This window comes from Narcine bancroftii, chromosome 4 (genome assembly GCF_036971445.1).
Source record: "Narcine bancroftii isolate sNarBan1 chromosome 4, sNarBan1.hap1, whole genome shotgun sequence".
Taxonomy (NCBI): Eukaryota; Metazoa; Chordata; class Chondrichthyes; order Torpediniformes; family Narcinidae; genus Narcine; species Narcine bancroftii.
This window is the reverse complement of record NC_091472.1, coordinates 12458826-12477950: the sequence shown is the minus strand read 5'-3', so window position 1 is coordinate 12477950 and position 19125 is coordinate 12458826. Positions and strand designations below refer to the sequence as shown.

General features: G+C 40.4%; 1 protein-coding gene across 2 annotated transcripts in view; it reads left to right on the top strand.

Annotated features, from left to right (window-relative positions):
• Positions 1-18792, top strand: part of ppm1g (protein phosphatase, Mg2+/Mn2+ dependent, 1G) — a 106684-nt gene extending 87892 nt beyond the window's left edge. Inside the window, exons 9-10 of one of the 2 annotated variants that reach the window (XM_069930766.1) lie at positions 14093-14195; positions 16516-18792. In XM_069930766.1, the coding sequence (XP_069786867.1) occupies positions 14093-14195; positions 16516-16698 (286 nt within the window). In that variant the 3' untranslated portion in view covers positions 16699-18792. Of the gene's footprint in view, positions 1-2535; positions 3386-14092; positions 14196-16515 lie in introns of those variants that run through there. The other variant, XM_069930767.1, reaches the window with a different exon arrangement.
• The last annotated feature ends 333 nt before the right edge of the window (positions 18793-19125 follow it).

The window sequence follows — 19125 nt, the reverse complement described above, 5'->3', positions numbered from 1 at the left end:
TTCCTGGCTACTGACAGGCCAACCTTCACAAACTGAATTTGGTATTTGGACAGTCTAAAACTCTCGTCCCCAATACCTCCCAGATGGTACAGCTCCAGATCCTGTGGAAAATCCACTTTGGTAATTTTTTTCAGAATGCCCCCCGAGGTCCTCCCAGAAGGATCAGGTGGAGTGGACACAGCTTCCAATCTCCACACCACACCTAAAGCACATTTCTGAAATTTCTGGCTTTTATTTATGTAATTTTTGGTGTGAGGTACAGCTGGTGCGTGAATTTGTATTGCACCAAACTGTATCTGGGCATTGATGACTCCAAGACACAGGTGTTGTGTCCAAGTGCCCAAGTCCGATTCCCATCTCTTCCTCCATGTGTGTAAGCCCGGCTTTGGGCCCTCCCTTTGGGATATGTAATACATCTTAGAGATAAATTTACCCACGTTCCCCTGTGGAATTAGAATCTCCACGTTACTACATCGAGGTAGGGTCATAGATGGTCCCAATTTTTCCATTAAGAAAGACCTTATTTGCAGATAGAAGAGGGTTCTATTAGAGAAATCATATTTGTTCCTCAACTGTTTGAATGACATAAGCTACCTGATCCCTTTCTGACACCAGGTGTCGAGGATTTTATTACCCACAGTTAAGGGTATTAAGTTGTTCTGGGTCAAAGGCATTTTGGGAGACATCCCCATCTTCAATCCAGTATATTGATTTATTCTTTGCTTTAGTACGGGGTCACCTGTTTTCTTTGAAATTAATTTAGTGCCCCTCACACAGCCAATGTTTTTGAATATTTTAATATGAGATTTCACATCCAAAGTACAGATGTTAAAATTCTCAAAGATACCCTACACTTAAAATCACCAAAGCCTGAAGAGGGCGCACAAAATCAGTGAACCGGTGCGGACTCGAAAGGCCAACATGGCCTGTTTCCGCTCCGTGAATGGTTATATGGTTATATTTATATATAAACTCTCCTGCTATCTTCTCACCTACCACATGTAGTCCAATTTGTGCCCAGGAAGGGGAGGGGCCTCCCTCAAAGAGTGAGACTATAAACCTTGCCTCAGCTTCCCAGAAATATTTTTTGACATCAGGTAATTTTAAACCCCACATCAACTTTTCCATGGAGATTCTAGCCACTTTACCATTCCACAGGAACCTTCCGACACATTTGTTGAGCATCTGTTGATAAAAACACCCTTCATCAAAGGCATAATCTCACTTTTGTCCAGATTTACCTTATACCCTGAGTCCTTCCCATAATCCTCCAGTGCGGTCCTCAGCCTGGGCAATGATCCCCTGGGGCCTGTCAAATATATGAACACATTGTCAGCAAAAAGGTTGATTTTGTGCTCCACCTGGCCCACCCTGAACTCCTTTATGTCTGGATTCCACCAAATGGCTTCAGCCAATGGCTTGATTGCCAATATGAACAGTGCTGGGGACAATGGACAGCCTTGCCTCCTGGAGCTGCTCAATGGAAACACTGGAGACATCTGCCCATTTGTAATAATTTTTGCTTGGGGTTTACAATAAAATGTCCTCACCCAATTAATAAATGTTTGACCCAATCCAAATTTCTCCAGTACCTTGAACAGAAAGTCCCACTCCAATCTGTTGAAGGCCATCTCTGCATCCCGAGCTATGACCACTCCTGGATCTACCCTGACTGTGCCAGATGTACTATATTAAGCAATCTAGCTATGTTGTTTGCTGATTGTCTCCTTTCTACAAATCCAGCATGGTCTGGATTCGTAAATTTTGGCAAATATTCTGCCAACCTATTTGTCAATGCTTTTGCACTGATTTTATAATCTGTGTTCAATAATGAGATGGGTCTATACGAGGCGGGATTTTTTTTTGGAATCCCTGTGATGATCACTGTTGAGAAAGACTCTGGAAGGGTATGCATCTATGCCGCCTGATCCACCACCTTCATAAGGGGCATTAAAAGATCTTTGAACTCTTTATAAAATTCAATGGCAAAACCATACTCCCCTGGTGATTTGCCAGCCTGCAAAGAGCTCAGGGCCCATGCAATCTCCTCTTTAGAGAAGGGGGCACTCAGCCCTTCTCGCTCTTCCTGATCCAAATTTGGTAGTTCCAATGAAAGCAAGAAATGATCTATTTTAATAGGATCACCCCCGACTCGGATTTATACAATTCCTTATAAAATCTTGCAAATGTTTTGTTTATTTCTTTTGGTTTATATGAGATCTTGCCTTCCCAGGTTTGAATTGCATTGATTGTTCTTTTTTTAATCATTTTTTATTTTTCACACTGTCAACCATATCAACCAAAATATGTACAAACATATCTCATTAAATTTACACAGTGGTCTTTTCTACCCACCCTCCTTCCCTCCCTCCCCTCTACCCACCCCCCCTCCAAAACCCATAAATATTCAACATATACAATACAATAAAACAATATTTTCACACAAAGGAAAATAAACAAGAAAAATGCATCATCTATTTATTACACACTGAATCTAGTCGTTTTGTCGTCTTATCATTTTCATTCTCATTTTAGGGGATGGAGGTCGTAGGCAAGCTCTCTCTGATACGTTACATGTATGGTTCCCAAATTTGTTCAAACATTGTGACTTTATTTTTTAAATTATATGTTATTTTTTCTAATGGAATACATTTATTCATTTCCATGTACCATTGCTGTATACTCATGCTCTCTTCCATTTTCCAAGTTGACATTATACATTTTTTTGCTATCGCTAAGGCTATCATAATGTTTTTTTTTGCACTTTATCCAATTTGAGGCCTAATTCTCTACTTGTATTACTTAAAAGAAATTCTGTTTTTTTTTTGGTATGTTATTTTTTGTAATTTTATTTAGTACCCGATTTAATTCTTCCCAAAACTTAATCACTTTCGTACATGCCCAAGTTGCATGTAATGTTGTTCCCATTTCCTTCTTACAGTGAAAACATTTATCTGATAATGTTGAATCCCATTTTTTTTAATTTTTGAGGAGTAACCAATTTGTGCCTGTGTAACCAATTATACTGTATCATGCGTAACCTTGTGTTTATTATATTCTTCATAGTTCCAGAACATAACTTTTCCCCATACTTCATTTTTTATCTTTTTACGTTTAGATCCTTTTCCCACTTCTGCTAAGGTTTATAGTTTATTTCATTTTCCTTATCTTGCAGCTTAATGTACATGTTGGTAATAAATCTTTTGATTATCATTGAGTCTGTAATCACGTATTCAAAGCTGCTTCCTTCAGGTAATCTCAAGCTGTTTCCCAATTTATCCTTTAAATACGCTTTCAATTGATGATATGCAAACGTTGTACCATGAGTTATTCCATATTTGTAGTTCAACTGTTCAAATGTTAATAAATTATTTCCTAAAAAACAGTTTTCTATTCTTTTGATTCTGTTTCTCTCCCATTCTCTAAAGGAAAGGTTGTCTATTGTGAAAGGGATTAGTGGATTTTGCGTCAGTAGTAATTCTGGAATTTGATAATTGTTTTTTTTTCCTTTCTAAAGTATATCTTCTTCCATGTATTAAGTAAATGATGCAGTACTGGTGTGTTTTTATATTGCGCCAGCTTTTCATCCCACTTATAAAGTATATGTTCCGGTACCTTTCCCCCTATTTTATCTAACTCTAATTTACTCCAGTCTGGTTTTTCCCTTGTCTGGTAAAAATCTGATAAATACCTCAATTGTGCGGCTCTATAATAATTTCTAAAATTTGTTAAATGTAAACCAACTTGATTATATCTCTCTGTTAACTTATCTCATGCTACCCTTGGATTCCTCCCTTTCCACAAGAATTTTCTTATTATTCTCTTTGATTCCTTAAATAATTTTTCTGTTAAGGGAATTGGTAATGTTTGAAATAGTATTGTATCCTTGGCAACATGTTCATTTTAATGCTATTTATCCTCCCTATCAACGTTAGCGGTGTTTTATTGTTCGACAGCTTTTTTAATATATCCTGTACTTCCTTTTTATTAGTTTGTTTTGTTCCTCTTCTTGCAATTTCGGCAGTTCAATTTTAGCTAAAAATTCCTCTATTTTATCCTCTTTTTCCTCGTTCTCAGTTTGATACAATTGTTCATAAAATTCCTTAAAATTTTCATTAACCTCTGTTGGATTATATGTAATTTGTTTGTCCTTTTTCCTTGATGCCAGTATCGTTCTTTTAGCTTGTTCTGTTTTAAGTTGCCAAGCTAATATTTTTTGTGTTTTTTCTCCCAGTTCGTAATACTTTTGCTTTGTTTTCATTATGTTCTTCTCCACCTTGTACGTTTGTAATGTTTCGTATTTTATTTTTTTGTCTCCAAGTTCTCTCCATTTTGTTATATCATCCCTTTTTACTAATTCCTTTTCTCTACTTACTATCTCCCTTTCCAACTGCTCTATTTCCCAATTGTAATCCTTTTTCATCTTAGTCACGTAACTTATTATCTGCCCTCTAATGAAGGCTTTCATTGCGTCTCATAATATAAAGTTGTCTTTCACTGATCCTGTCTTTATTTCAAATATGTTTTAATTTGGTGTTCAATAAACTCTCTAAATTCCTGTCTTTTAAGTAGCATGGAGTTCAACCTCCATCTATATGTTTTTGGTGGGATGTTCTCCAGTTCTATTGCTAATAACAGGGGTGAATGATCTGATAGTAGTCTAGCTTTATACTCAGTTTTCCTAACTCTCCCTTGAATATGGGCTGACAACAAAAACATATCAATCCTTGAGTAAGTTTTGTGCCTACTCGAATAATATGAATATTCCTTCTCTCTTGGGTGCTGCCTCCTCCATATATCCACAAGTTTCATTTCCTGCATTGATTTAACCATAAATTTGGCTACTTTACTCTTTTTACTTGTCTTTTGTCCAGTTTTATCTAACATTGGGTCCAAATTAAGGTTAAAATCCCCTCCTATCAATATATTTCCTTGTGTGTCTGCAATCTTCAAAAAAATATCCTGCATAAACTTTTGATCCTCCTTGATAGGTGCGTATGTATATATTGAGCAAATTCCAAAATTCTGAATATACCTGACACTTTATCATTACATACCTTCCTGCCGGATCTATTATTTCCTCCTCTATTTTGTTTGGTACATTTTTTTTTTTAACTAGTATGGCTACACCCCTAGCTTTTGAATTATAGGATGCTGCTGTTACGTGTCCGACCCAGTCTCTCTTTAGTTTGTTATGTTCTGCTTCAGTTAAACGCGTTTCCTGCACAAATGCTATATCTATTTTTTCCTTCCTCAATAAATTTAGTAGCCTGTTCCGTTTAATTTGGTTATATATCTTTTCCACCTCTTTGCCACTTCCATTCCCTTTTTCCCCATTTTCATCTCTTAGTTTTCTCTTATTACACTTAATATGCGACGACACATTTAAGACATAAAGTACCCCCACAGTTCCCACTTCCACTAATACCTTAACCCCAAAAGATCTCACCCTCTCTGAGTTGCCCCATACCCCTTGCTGGGCAACCACAACTCCCCTTTTCATTTGGGTTGCGATCTTGTTTGCAACGTCAACTGATTTTGCAGTGACGGTTATTCCAGCCCTCTCCAGAAAACACTTTTTTTAACACATAACAAAGCTCTCTTTTTTCCCTTTGCTCCCTTCCTTTCCTTCTCTTTTCCTCTCTTTAGTTCTTTACATATACATTGTTTTTACATCTTTATATATAGTTTATTGCCGTTCTTCATTCTTGTTACATTTCTTCATCACTTCTCCTGTCCTGCAAACGTTCTGCAAATTCTTGCGCTTTCTCTGGATCCGAGAACAGTTTGTTTTGCTCCCCGGGTATAAATATTTTAAGCACGGCTGGATGTCTTAATATGAATTTGTATCCTTTTTTCCATAAAGTTGATTTTGCTTTTGATATGTCTATGGTTTCTGAGCTAATGTTCTGTGTGCCCTTTCTATTTCCATTTCTTCCTGCATTTCTGTCATTCCCAGGACCTTTGGGATCCATCCTTTTATAAATTCCTTCATGTCTGTGCCTTCTTCACCCTCCTTCAGGCCCACTATTTTTATGTTGTTTCGCCTACTATAATTTTCCAACATATCAATTTTCTGAGATAACAACTCTTGTGTCTCTTTAATTTTTTTGTCACTTCCTTCCAATTTTTCTCTTAAGTCATTCACTTCCATTTCTATAGCCGTTTCCCGTTCTTCCACATTCTTTACTTTTTTCCCTATTTGTCATTACCAGTTCTAACCTTTGCATTTTATCTTCTGTTCTTTTCATTTTCCTTTTAATTGCTTTAAACTCTAATGCTGACCATTCTTTTAGTGTCTTCAAAAAAGACTTTATCTATATTCTTTTCATCAGTTTTACCTTTTATTTCTCTTTGTCGATCAGTTTTACCTTCTATTTCTCTGTGAAGATCTTGGTCTTCCTCTTCTGTGTTTGTGTCTTCTTTTTTGTGTCTGTGTCTCTTCTGTTTTTCCTGATGAGCTGCTTGTATCTCTTTGTCGGGCCTCTTCTTGCTGGGCCTCTTGTGCTGTTCCTCCCCTCTTGGGCTACTCGTCTGTGGTGCTTCTTGATGTTGGTCTTCTTGACTATCTTCCCTCTGTCTGTCTTCCACATCTGTTTCATCGCACCCTCTTCTGCTGTCTTCCTTATCCTCCATCTGAGAGCCCTGGTGTCGGGCGTCTCTCAGCTGCTCGGTCTTTGACAGCCCGCTCCTCTGCTGAGCCCCCCTCCCGCTGGTGTCCCCTTTGTCCTCTGATTGCGCACTGCACTTGCACAACTCCTCACGCATGCGCCGTCGCTCACTTTTGTTTGGCGCACAGAGCCATTTTTGTCGTGTACCGGCTGGTGGGTCGCGACTCTGTAGGGCAGGTACTGACCTCGAGGGTCGGGCGCTCCTCGTCTTCACAACGTCCTGTTCCTTCCTGCAGGTAAGGCCTTCTTCTTATCCGGCGACTTTTTTACTTTTTTTCCAGCTGTTCTTAATTTCTCCTTCTTGGAAGCCATCTTCTTTCTCTTCTCTGTATCTTTATCTTCTATTTCCTGTACTTTATTTCTGTTATGCTTTGCTTTTCCCTGACTTTTTTTTCTATTTTCCTGGAGAGGGCTGGTTTCCCCGACTGGCTTCTACTCCATCACGTGACTCCTCCTGCATTGATTGTTCTTGAGGTCTCTTCTGCCTTCATCTGCCAAGACAAGACTTTATGAGCCCTCTCCCCAGCTCTTAGTACTGTTGCCTAAAGTGCCTGTCTAATTTTGGCTCTTAGTGGATGGAGCCATAGGTCTGACCTGGGCAGTAGTGAAGTTTCTGTGTCATGGTTATCAACCAGTTCCTCTTTCCACCCAGTGTCACAGGGTTTCTGTTGGATCTTGGTCATCAGATATCTTTTCATTTGAGGCGTGGAGCTGCTGATCCGCAAGTAAATTCGCGCCTAGTCATTCTCAACAAACTTACTCTGATTGCATCTGAGGGAAAAGCCAGCAGTTGAGAATCTCAGCTAAAGGTGTAAAATAAATTATCTGTGGTGCACTGCCGTAGAAAACGTATGCATGTGAGGTTCACAACTAAAAGCACAATGCTGGAAAAACTCAGCAGGTTAAATAACCCCAGGCCTCTCAGGGGGTTCAGAACTCGAATGATGAATTTCTTGTGGCCTTTATCCTGTTACTCTCAATTTGGGGGTAAGTTTTAATTTTGAGGTACTGCCCAGTAACAGGCCCTTCTGGCCCATGAGCTTGCGCTACCCAAATACATGTTACCAATTAACCTACTAAACCTGCACCTGGGAGGAAAGAACACCCAGAGGAAATCTACATGGACTAGCAGAACACATAAACCGCTTACAGACAGTGGCAGATTTGAACTTGGGTTACTGCTGTTGTATAGAGTTGCACTATCCACTCCATTAACTGTTCTACCCTTTCCGGAGATTATAGAGCAGTGGTCAGTTCGACTGTCATTTATACTGGTTAATTTGGATATCTTTCTGGTCTTTCACTGGGGAGATGCCAGAAACCTGAATTGAGGGTTATTGGCAAGAGGTATTGAGTTTGCCCCTCTGAAACAATAAGATGTGGCTTAAGATGCTCCCATATTCCAAGCATTTCGTTAGGAGGTGGACTTCACAGAATCCTCCAAAATTTACTGACAGAATAAGCAAAGCACAGTGAGCGTCTCCGGGACCGACATCCCCAGCAATGAGACCCATATCTTTAACCATATAACAATTTATGGCACAGAAACAGGCCATGTCGGCCCTTCGAGTCCGCACCGGTTCACTTGAACAACTCCACTAGCTCAACCCTCCCGCTCTCCGCCCATAACCCTCCAACCCCCTCACCTCCATGTACACATCCAACCTTCTCTTAAACGACAGAAGCAACCCTTCCCCAACTATCTCATTCGGAAGATCATCCCATTCTGCCACCACTCGCTGAGTGAAAAAGCATCCTCTAATATTTCTCCTCAAGTTTTGCCCCCTTACCCTTAACTCACGCCCTCTTGTTCCAACCTCCCCTGCCCTCAGGGGAAAAGAGTCTGTTTATGTCTAGTCTATCTATTCCTTTCAACATTTTAAATATCTCTATCAAGTCCCCTCTCAGTCATCTACGTTCCAATGAATAAAGTCCCAGTCTCCTTAATCTCTCCCTGTAATCCAGATGCTGTAAGCCAGGCAACATCCTTGTAAATCTTATCTGAACCCGCTCCACTTTATCTATATTCTTTCTATAATTAGGAGACCAGACTGAGCACAGTACTCCAAACCAGGCCTCGCCAATGCCTTAAACAGCCACAGCATCACTTCCCAACTCCTATACTCCTGTACTTTGATTTATGAAGGCCAGCAAACCATATGCCTTCTTAACTGCCCTGTCTACATGGGAATCCACCTTCAGTGAACTCTGTAGGTCCCTGCTCCTCTGCGTGCCTCAATGCCCATACAGCTGCACTGGACTAGCTGCCTCATTGACATGCCTGCACCACATTCTGTTCTAAGCTCCTTATGATGAGCAATTACCAGATGGGCAGAAGAAAATATTCAAGGATGTTCTCAAAACCTCCTTTTGTTGGGGGCGGTGGGGGGAGAATGTTGCATTCCCACTGATTTCTTTCTGAAATCCAGGCCACAATTGTTAATGGCGATGGAGTGTTCAGATTGAAACATCCAATGTAAAATGGCAGAATGAGTACATCAACTGCCAAACAGCCCATCTGTTGCAAAATCTGTGGATTCCACCTTGGCCTCAACAGTCATGTCAGAACCCAGAGAAATGGAGTTAAGGCAAATTGTTCTTGCTGCTGAGGACTTCTTAAGCATGACCTTAGAACTAGGAGTCTCAGGTTAAGCACCCAGCCATTTAAAATTTCCTTTGATTTCTTATTTTTATTCTCTTCCTTCTTGTTTTCATTATTTTCTGTTTTCCTGTTGAGAGTCTTGCTGTTGTGTTGTAGTTGTCTGTTTCAGCTGTGGAGATTTAATCCTCAGCTAGTTCCCCCACCTGTCAGTGTTATTTTTGTCTTGAGCGGTTGCGCACTTTTGTTTGGCTCCGTGAGCCATTTTTGTAGTCCCGAGTTCGGGGCTTCCACTGACCTCAGGGAGCGGGCTTCCTCCTCCAACATCTTTCCTTCTTTTTTTCTTCCCGTTTTTGGTTTTTCTTTCTTCGCTGCCATTTTCTCCACACTTTCACTTTCACTTTGTTGTGGTTTCTATGTTTGTGCCTTTGTTTTTTCTCTATCTTTTTTTTACTTTTCTGGAGAGGGCTGGAGTTCCCCTACCGGCCACTACTCCATCACGTGACTCCTCCCATTTAAAATTTCCTTAAAGGACTGGATGTACAGCCATTGAGACCAGTGGATTTTTTAGTTGGGCAGGAAGGTAGATAAGAAGCAGAAATAGCCCATAAACTTGCCTGCTGGTCCATTCCTGGTTCTGATTTAAAAGTTCTTTTGTCTTATTGAACCTCAAAAGGAAGGAAAGGTTCCCTGTTTTATAACTTAAAAAGTAATGCTTAGTAATAGAAGGTTCAGCATGAAATTGGGCTGCATCTGTGGAGAATGAGAGTGAATGTTTCTCGCTGATGTCCTTTCATCAGAATCCTAGATTTCCACTGTAGGTTATGTTATCAAGTTTGCAAGCGTCCACTACTTTCTGTACTCCTTCCACAAGTTGTGCATTGTATGCCACTCTAAAGCAGTGGTTTCATACTTTTTCTTTCACATGCCACCGTAAGTAATCCCTATGCTATGAGTGCTCTGCGAGTTTTGCTGAGCAATCTGATGATGGAGAGGTAGCAACTGTTCCTGAACTTGGTGGTTTGAGTCTTGTATCACCAATGACCATGTCCTGAGTGGTGTGGGACCTTGATGATTGGTGCTGCTCCCTGGTAACTGCACTCAGTGTCAATTTTTCTCAGTGTTGGCGAGGGGTTTGCCTGTGATGTCCTGGACTATGTCCACTACATTTTTGCAAGGCTTTTTGCTCAGAGGTATTAGTGCCCCACCCCACCCCCCATTCCTGATCAGCACACTTTCCACTACACACCTGTAGAGGTTTGCCAAGGTCATACCAAGCCTCTGTCAACTCTTGAAGAAGTATAGGTGCTAAATTGCTTTCTTCACAATGGCATTAGTACGTTGGGTCCTGTAAAGGTCCTCTGAGGTCGTGACTCCAGGAATTTAAATGTGCTCACCCTCTTCACCTCTTATTTCAATCAATGATTGTACACCTAGTTTTCCCGACCCAAAACCTACAATCAGCTCCTTGGTTTTTGGTGACATTGAGTGAGTGGTTGTTAATATGCTTTTCAGCCAAGTTTTCAATCTCCCTTCTGTATGCAGACTCATTGCCTCATTTTATACAACCCACTTCTGTGGAAATGTCACCAGTTTTATAACGGTGATGTTGTACCAAGCCGCATAGTCATAGGTGTAGAGAATGAGGCTAAGTACACAGCCATGTGGTGTTCTGGTGCTGCTGGAGATTGTGGAGGAGATGTTCTTGCCAATCTGCACTCATTTGGGTCTGGAGGTGAGGAAAACAAGGATCCAATTACGCAGAGGGATCTTGAGGCCCAGGTCTTGGAGTTTGCTGATCATTTTTGAGGGGATGATGGTGTTGAATGCCGAACTCTAGTCAATAAAGAGCATCCTGATGTATGCATCTTTGCTGTCTGTGTGTTCCAGGACTTTGTGTAGAGCCAGTGAGATGGCATCTGCCGTCAACCTGTTGCTGAAATAGGCAAATTGGAATGGATCCATGTCACCGCTCAGACAGGAGCTGATATGCTTCAACATCAGCCTCTCAAAACACTTCATCACTGTGGATGTAAGTGCCACTGGTCAATAGTCATTTAGGCAGGTTACACACTTGGGCTCGATTTCGATTGCAGCCTGTTTGGAATAGGTGGGACCATGCCTTGTTGGAGTGAGATTTTGAAGTAATCCGTGAATACATTTGGTCAGCATGGATTTTCAGTACTTGGCCAGTTACTCCATTCAGACTAGATGCTTTTCTTGGATTCGCTCTCCAGAAGGCAGCCATACGTCATCATCAAAATCTCACAGTAGAGGATAATCGGGACGTGAGGGTGCACAGTGGTTCTTCTTTGTTTGGTGTCTCATATTTACACCAGATTTGGTTTTGTCACAGATTGTCATTTAGGTTCTGCCACAGCTGGTCAAAAAGACCCTGATGGGAGTTATCTACAGGCCCCAAACAGTAGCATGGATATAGGGTGCAAGATGAATCAAGAGTTAAAATTGGCATGTCACAAAGGTAATGCTACAGTTATGGGGGATTTCAACGTGCAGGTAGGCTGGGAAAATCAATTTGGTACTGGACCCCAAGAAAGGGAATTTGTGGAGTACCTGAGTTGGATTCTTAGAGCAGCTTATACTAGAGCCTACCAGGGAGAAGGCAATTCTGGATTTAGTGTTGTGTAATGAACCTAAGGGAACCTAATGGTAAGGGAACTCGAGGTGAAGGAACCAGTGGGAGGTAGTTATAAGTTTTAATCTACAATTTGAGAGGGAGAAGGGAAAATCTGAAGTGTCAATATTACAGTTGAACAAAGGGGACTATGGAGCCATGAGGGAGGAGCTGGCCAAAGTTAACTGGAAAGATTCCCCAGGGATGACAGTGGAATAACGATGGCAGGTATTTCTGGGAATAATACAGAAAATGCAGAATCAGTTCATTCCAAAGAGGCTGACAAGAGAAGTCAAGGACAGTATAAAAAATAAACGTATAACATAGGAAAGATGAGCGGGAAGCCAGAGGATTGGGAAACTTCTAAGAGCAACAGAATTTGACTATAAAGGCAATACGGGGAGAAAAGATGAGATGCGAAGGTAAGCTAGCCAAGAATATAAAAGAGCTTCTTCAGGTATGTGAAGAGGAAAAAAATTAATTAAGATCAAAGTTAGGCCCTTGAAGACAGAAATGGGTGAAATTATTATGGAGAACAAGGTAATGGCAGACGAGTTGAACAAGTACTTTGGATCTGTCTTCACTAAGGAAGACACAAACAATCTCCCAGATGTTATAGGGTAACAGAGGAACTGAAGGAAATTCGCATTAAGCAGAAAATAGTGTTCGGTAAACTGATGGGACTGAAGGCTGATAAATCCCCAGGGTCTGCATCCAATGGTACTTAAGGAGTTGGGTCTATAAATTATGGACATTTTCTAATGTTTTATAGATTCAGGATCAGTTCTTGCTGATTGGAGGGTAGCTAACGTAATCCCACTTTTTAAGAAAGGAGGGAGAGATAAAACAGGGAATTGTAGACCAGTTAGCTTGACATCAGTGGTGGAGAAGATGCTGGAGTCAATTATAAAAGATGGAATAGTGGCACATTTGGATAGCAGTAACAGGTTCGGTCCAAGTCAGCATGGATCTACGAAGGTGAAATCATGCTTGACTAATCTTCTGGAATTTTTTGAGGATGTAACTATGAAAATGGATATGGTAGGGCCAGTGGATGTAGTGTACCTGGAATTTCAGGAAGCCTTTGATAAGGTGGTCCCTCATAGGAGTTTGGTGCACAAAATTAGAGCACGTGGTATTGGCGGTAGGGTACTGACGTGGATAGAAAATTGGTTGATGAACAGGAAACAAAGAGAAAGGATTAATGGGTCCCTTTCAGAATGTCAGTGACCAGTGCAAGGTTCGGTGTTGGGACTACAGCCATTTACAATCTACATCAATGATTTAGATGAGGGGATTAAAAGTAAATATTAACAAATTTGCAGATGACACAAAGTTGGGTGGTGGTGTGAAATGTGAGGGGGGTGTTATGAGAATGTAGGTGACTTGGAGATGTTGAGTGAGTGGGGAGGTGCATGGCCGATGCAGTTTAATGTGGATAAGTGTGAGGTTATCCACTTTGGTGGCAAGAACAGGAATGCAATTATTATCTGAATGGTGTCAAGTTGGTAAAAAGGTAAGTACAGCAAAATCTAGGTGTCCTTGTTCATCAATCACTGAAAGTTGTTGTTCTGTGGAATGCTCTGCCTCAAGGTAGTGGAGGCCAATTCTCTGGATGCTTTCAAGAAAGAGTTAGATAGAGGTATTAAAGTTAGCAGAGTCAAGGGATATGGGGAGAAGGCAGGAATGGGGTTCTGATCAGCCATGATCACAATGAATGGTGGTGCTGGCTTGAAGGACTGAATGGCCTACTCCAGCACCTATTGACATTCTCTTTCCATTCTCCTCATCCTTCTAAACTCCAGCAAATAAAGGTCGAGAGCCAATAAATGCCCCTTGTTCGTTAACCCTTTCATCCCTGGGATCATACTTGTCTGGACCCTCTCCAACACTGACATTCTTAAATATGGACCCAAAACTGTTCACAACGCTCCAAATGTAGTCTGACAAATGCCTTTGCCTTTATATTGTAATCTTCTCGAAATGAATGTATTTGCCTTCCTTACTAACAACTCATTCCATAACCTGTTCCCAACAATATTAACTTTTAATCTTTTTGGCTCCAGTGACTTGGTGTGGGAGGGATTCTGGCATTTGGATGGGGCTAGTAGAAGAGCTGAATGGTCTTTTCCAGCTTCTATTTCTGATCAGGAAATAGATCTTACAGTTCCAGTCCTTTGCTTTCAGGAATGTGATGAGCAGCCAGGAAGTTGTGGATTTCATCAGTGAACGCATCAAAAAGAAGGATGAGAACGGAGACTTGAGGATGCTTTCTTCCATATCTGAAGAGGTAAGGGCAAAGGTCAAGGATTTATGGAAATGTGGTTGAGAAATTAACTGAACTATAAGTAAGTGCCACTTTCCAAAGATACTGTACCCCCCCCCCCCCCCCCCCAGAACAGACCCGCTTAACAATATTTTTCACTGGCACAAGAAAACGGAATAATTCTGGAGACACACAGGAGACTGCAAATGCCAGAATGTGAAGTTGGACACAATCTGCTGGAGGAATGTGGCAAGCCAAGAGGCAGAAAAAGAATGATTCACGTTTCAAGCCAACCATTCATCAATGAGGAGTTTCAGCACGAAACATGGACTATTCTTTTTCTCCCACTTGATCTGCTGAGTTTCCTCCCAACTGATTGCGTAAAATTGACTAAATAAAATTGGCTTTGGAAGGTGCTGATGAGACTTGAGCTGGAAATGTGAATTTGGTAACTAAGTCTCTAAGAAATTGCCTTTTCCTGCTGAACATGGGCCTACCCATTAAAAGTGAAATGATTCATTTCTTTAAAAATAACTTTGGTGCATATTTGATTTTGGGATTAGAGATTGTAGGGATCACTCTGGATCAAGATGGTCCGTGAAACATGGTTCCTGTGTTTGAGGATAACTCTAGAGGGCAGTATTTATGGAAGTAATTCTCTGGAACTCACCGGAGAGACAATTGATCCAGAGAGTTAGGTTTGGGGTAGCACAGTTAGTGTGGCGGTTCAAATCTGCCGCTCTCTGTACATTCTCCTCATGTCCTGTGGGTTATTTCTGAGTGTTCCTCCCACCTTCCAAAGACAAGCAGGGTTCGTAGGTTAATTGGTCACATTGTTGCCCTATTTGTAAATCTAGTCCCACAAAATTAATTGACTTATTAACTGCCCTTTGTGATGGCCCAATGAACCAATTAATTTGGTGAACTTTTGGTGATGAACAATGTGCATATCCATCAATTTATTTTTATTTTATTTAGACGTACAGCATGGTAACAGGCCCTTTTGGCCCACGAGCCTGTGCTGTCCAATTACACCCAATTAGCCAACACCCCCAGTACATTGTTTTGAAGGGTGGGGAGAAACCCACGCAGACGTGGGAGAATGTAGAAACTCCTTACTGTCAGTGCAGGATTCGAACGCCAGTCCCAATTGCTGGCGCTGTAACAGTGTTGTGCCTACTGCTACGCTAACCGTGCCCCCTATCTATTCAGATTCCTCCCTGTTCTTGCAAATCAAAAATAACGTTCTAATTTTGAAAAGTTGTGAATTGTAAAACAAAAAAACGTTTTGCTCTCTGCATTTATTTTGTTTTTAACTGTTAGTAGGCTCTTTTTATTTCTACTTATTTAAATCTTCTTAAGGACGCCAATTTTGATTGTCAAATTGTTGTCAACAATTACACTCAAACACTGTTCTGCTTACCTGTCCTATATCACTTGACCATCAGTATTAACAACAATGAGTTGATACATTATGTAGCTTTGCTTGGAAGGAACTTAAATAATACTGTGGATGGCCATTGCTAATTTAGGTATGTCAGCTGTGGCCACCAGATTCAGAACAAAACTCTTTGTGGAAGCTCGAAATTAACTTTTTACTTTAGTTATTCAACCTCTAATTGAATATCAAGAAAATATAATTCTTTTATATTAACAAATGAAAATTATACACATTAACATTTATTATCAGTTCCCCCCCACCTCTAAACTGCTGATTTCTTTCCCCCACCCCTCATCTACCTCCTCTTCTTCCCTGTTCCATTCTTCAGTATCTTTGGCAGCCCTCAATAAATATGGCTGTATTTACGTTTTTCACATTGTGTGGCTTGGGAACCAGTATCATTTTAATTTTTCAAACCCACAGATTTGAATGAGAATGGAGATGATCTACCAGAAATTATTATTCTAATCCTCCTCCATTTTGGACAGGATAATGAAAGAATATAGTCGTTGGGTTTGATGGTAACAGTGTCATTTGTACTAATACTATAAAAGCCATGAATAGAGCAGGAAAAATTAAACTAGCAGTGGCATACAATGGTCCAAATGGGCATTAGAAATGTGCTCCATGTGTTTTCTGATCATTAACCTGTGTAATTTGTTATTTAAAGCAATGCCATGGCCTCAGGATCCAGTTCATGTCCGGGAGTGTGCATGGTCAATGGGGGCAATTAGAGAATGATCCTCTGCAGGAAATCCTTGCATTTAAGTTTTAGTTTTGTCAGCGTGATCTTCAAACATTGACTCAGAATCCAGATTTGTTGTCATGAATGAGTCACGAAATTCGATGTTTTGCAGTAGCATCCTAGTGCAGACTATGTAGTGTCCTTTTCTTAATTTGCAGCTTCTGGATCACTGTTTGGCACCTGACACGTCAGGAGACGGAACTGGATGCGACAACATGACTTGTATTATCATCACGTTTAAACCACGGCCCGTGAAAACCCAGTCTGACTGTAGCAAGCGGAAACTCCTTGACACGATAGACAATGAGAAAGAAAATGGGAAAAGGGCAAAGAATGAATAACTTGAAAGGGATTGGGAATCAACTGAGACCCAGCGTCATTGTGTAATTAAAGAACGATATCTTTTTTAAAAAAAAATGCAAGCAATTGCTGGAAATTGTATAAAAATAAATCTGCAGTATTGTACAATGTAGCCTTAGTTTGCCACCCTAGATTGACACCCTATGTGTCTGAAGCACACACTTTAGCAGCAGCTAGTCCAGGGATCCTACATTGTTACTCACAGCCTGTTGGAGACTGTGAATGTGTGCGTTTTTCATTTTGGGGTGGGGAGAAGGGAAAGTTTGGGATTAAATGGGATCCACTCTTTTTTTTTCATGGAATTTTTGATACCAGAAATGCTTCAGTTCACTCCACAAACTAAATGCTTCAGAAATCGTACTGGATGATACTTTTCAATGCCTAAATCTGAAACGAAGACTCCTTTTTTTTAAAAAAGAAATAATAGAAAGGGAGTGGGATGTTTGAATATTTTTTATTTCTAAAGTGAACATTTTAATTGAATGCTGTTTGTTGAAGCTTGAAAGCAGGGAAAAGTGTCGCCGTGGTCCTAGTTGGTGATCTGTGCTGCCGATTGTCTTGTGTTGGGGGTGAGAAAGAGGACACTGAAGTGGAGAAACTTATTCGGGGTTTGGAATTTTTTCAATATTTCAAATATTAAAAAAAGAAAGTTAGAACATTAACATTTTTAAAGTATATGAAATTGTAAACATATAAGCCAGTGCTGGAATTGAAAAGGATTTCAGCTGACTGTAGATTAATGTCAAACACAGCAGAGTCTTTTGAAAGACCTGACGTCATGGTATGATTTGAAGCTACATGAATGCTTTACCTTGAAAGGAACTTTCAACCACTTTTATATACACAATTTTTAATTTTAATTTTTTTAAATAAGGGGCTTTTTTTGGGTTGCATTTGCTGTATTATATAATCACAGAGTACTGGTTTTTGACAACCTTGAAAATGTGCATTGATGTTTAGTTTCTAGGTGATTGGTCCCCGTTAATGTGTAAAAATGCTGATTGCATTGTTAATGCAGGTTGTATTCCCCTTGTTGCTTTGGGTTTTGTGTTGTGATGCATTTTAAATCAAAATTTTCCCCTTCAATTTTTATTTAAATTTTGTTCAGTTAAGGGTCATGGATTTGCATCGTTTGCCTTGATAATCAAGTTGATGACTCAATTGGGATCAAAAGCAAAGGATATGCTGAGCAGGTCAGGCGGCACCTTTGGAGAGAGAAGCTAACAAGACATGGGTCAGCAATTTGCCATTGGTTCTAATGAAGGGTCATCAGCCGGAAATACTAATTCACAGCTACAGAATTCTGTTTTCCTATTTGCACCATGATCTTGTTTTTGCTTGTCGACTATGAAGGCCAAGGAGTGGATTGACATGGCTTTTTGACATGACCCACTTCTGTCATTTTTGTGGACCATTAGGTGTCGTTCACCGATCATCAGACCCTCCATCATATCAGCTTGGTTTAATTAGCCTGTGGTCCTTTTTTAAAAAAAAAACAAAATACTGATATCGCCATATGTTTATGGTAATATTACAGGAATCGATTTGTAATGCCGCTTTTCATGGAAATGTACTCTGTTTTGTCCAAGTAAAGCACTATGTCTGATAATCATAATTATCAATTTTTTAATGCTTTTCAAGAATCATCTCTGCACAACTTTTGTCCCTTTAAGTGAAGGGTTCAAAGTGCGACATACTGTTGTGTATCATGCACCATCGGCCTGGGCTCTTGTAAACCTCTGATCTCTGATTTCAACAACACGATTTGATACTTAAGTTGAATGATAAGGGCATGTTGCATTAATGGGAGTGACATCATTTGGCCTGTCTTCTCGATGTGCTATTTTCCTGGGTGACCTGTCCAAGACTTTTGGGTTCCAATGACCACATATTGGTTCTTTTGGACATTATTGTCCATAAATGGGTTGTTGTATTTCCTAATACTATATCAGCTGACTGAATGGTCTGGAATTTAAGGTGCTATGTAAATACTAATCCTTTTGGCTTAACAAAGATCAGATGTGAAGCCTTACTCCAATACTTTTTAGCTATACATAAAGATTATTTTATTGTCACATGGATGCACTGAAATTTTTGCTTACCGCAGCCACGATGCAGATACACAATTCTTTATCTGGAACACTTGGGGGACAGTGTGTTCCGAATTTCAGGTTTTTCCAGATTTCAGAAAGCCAGATTTAAGACCACCTGAATTATGCTGCCATATCCACCCCCACCCCCTTCCAGTTGCGCTGCCGTTCCCACCCACCCCCCCCAAAGCCTGCCCGACTCGTGCTGCCGGTCTCTCTCCCCATTTGCCGGTTTTTGGAACTTTCTGCATTTTAGATGTCCAGCTAAAGGATTGTGTGCCTGTACTATAGTATAAATTGAATTACTGCAACATGCTA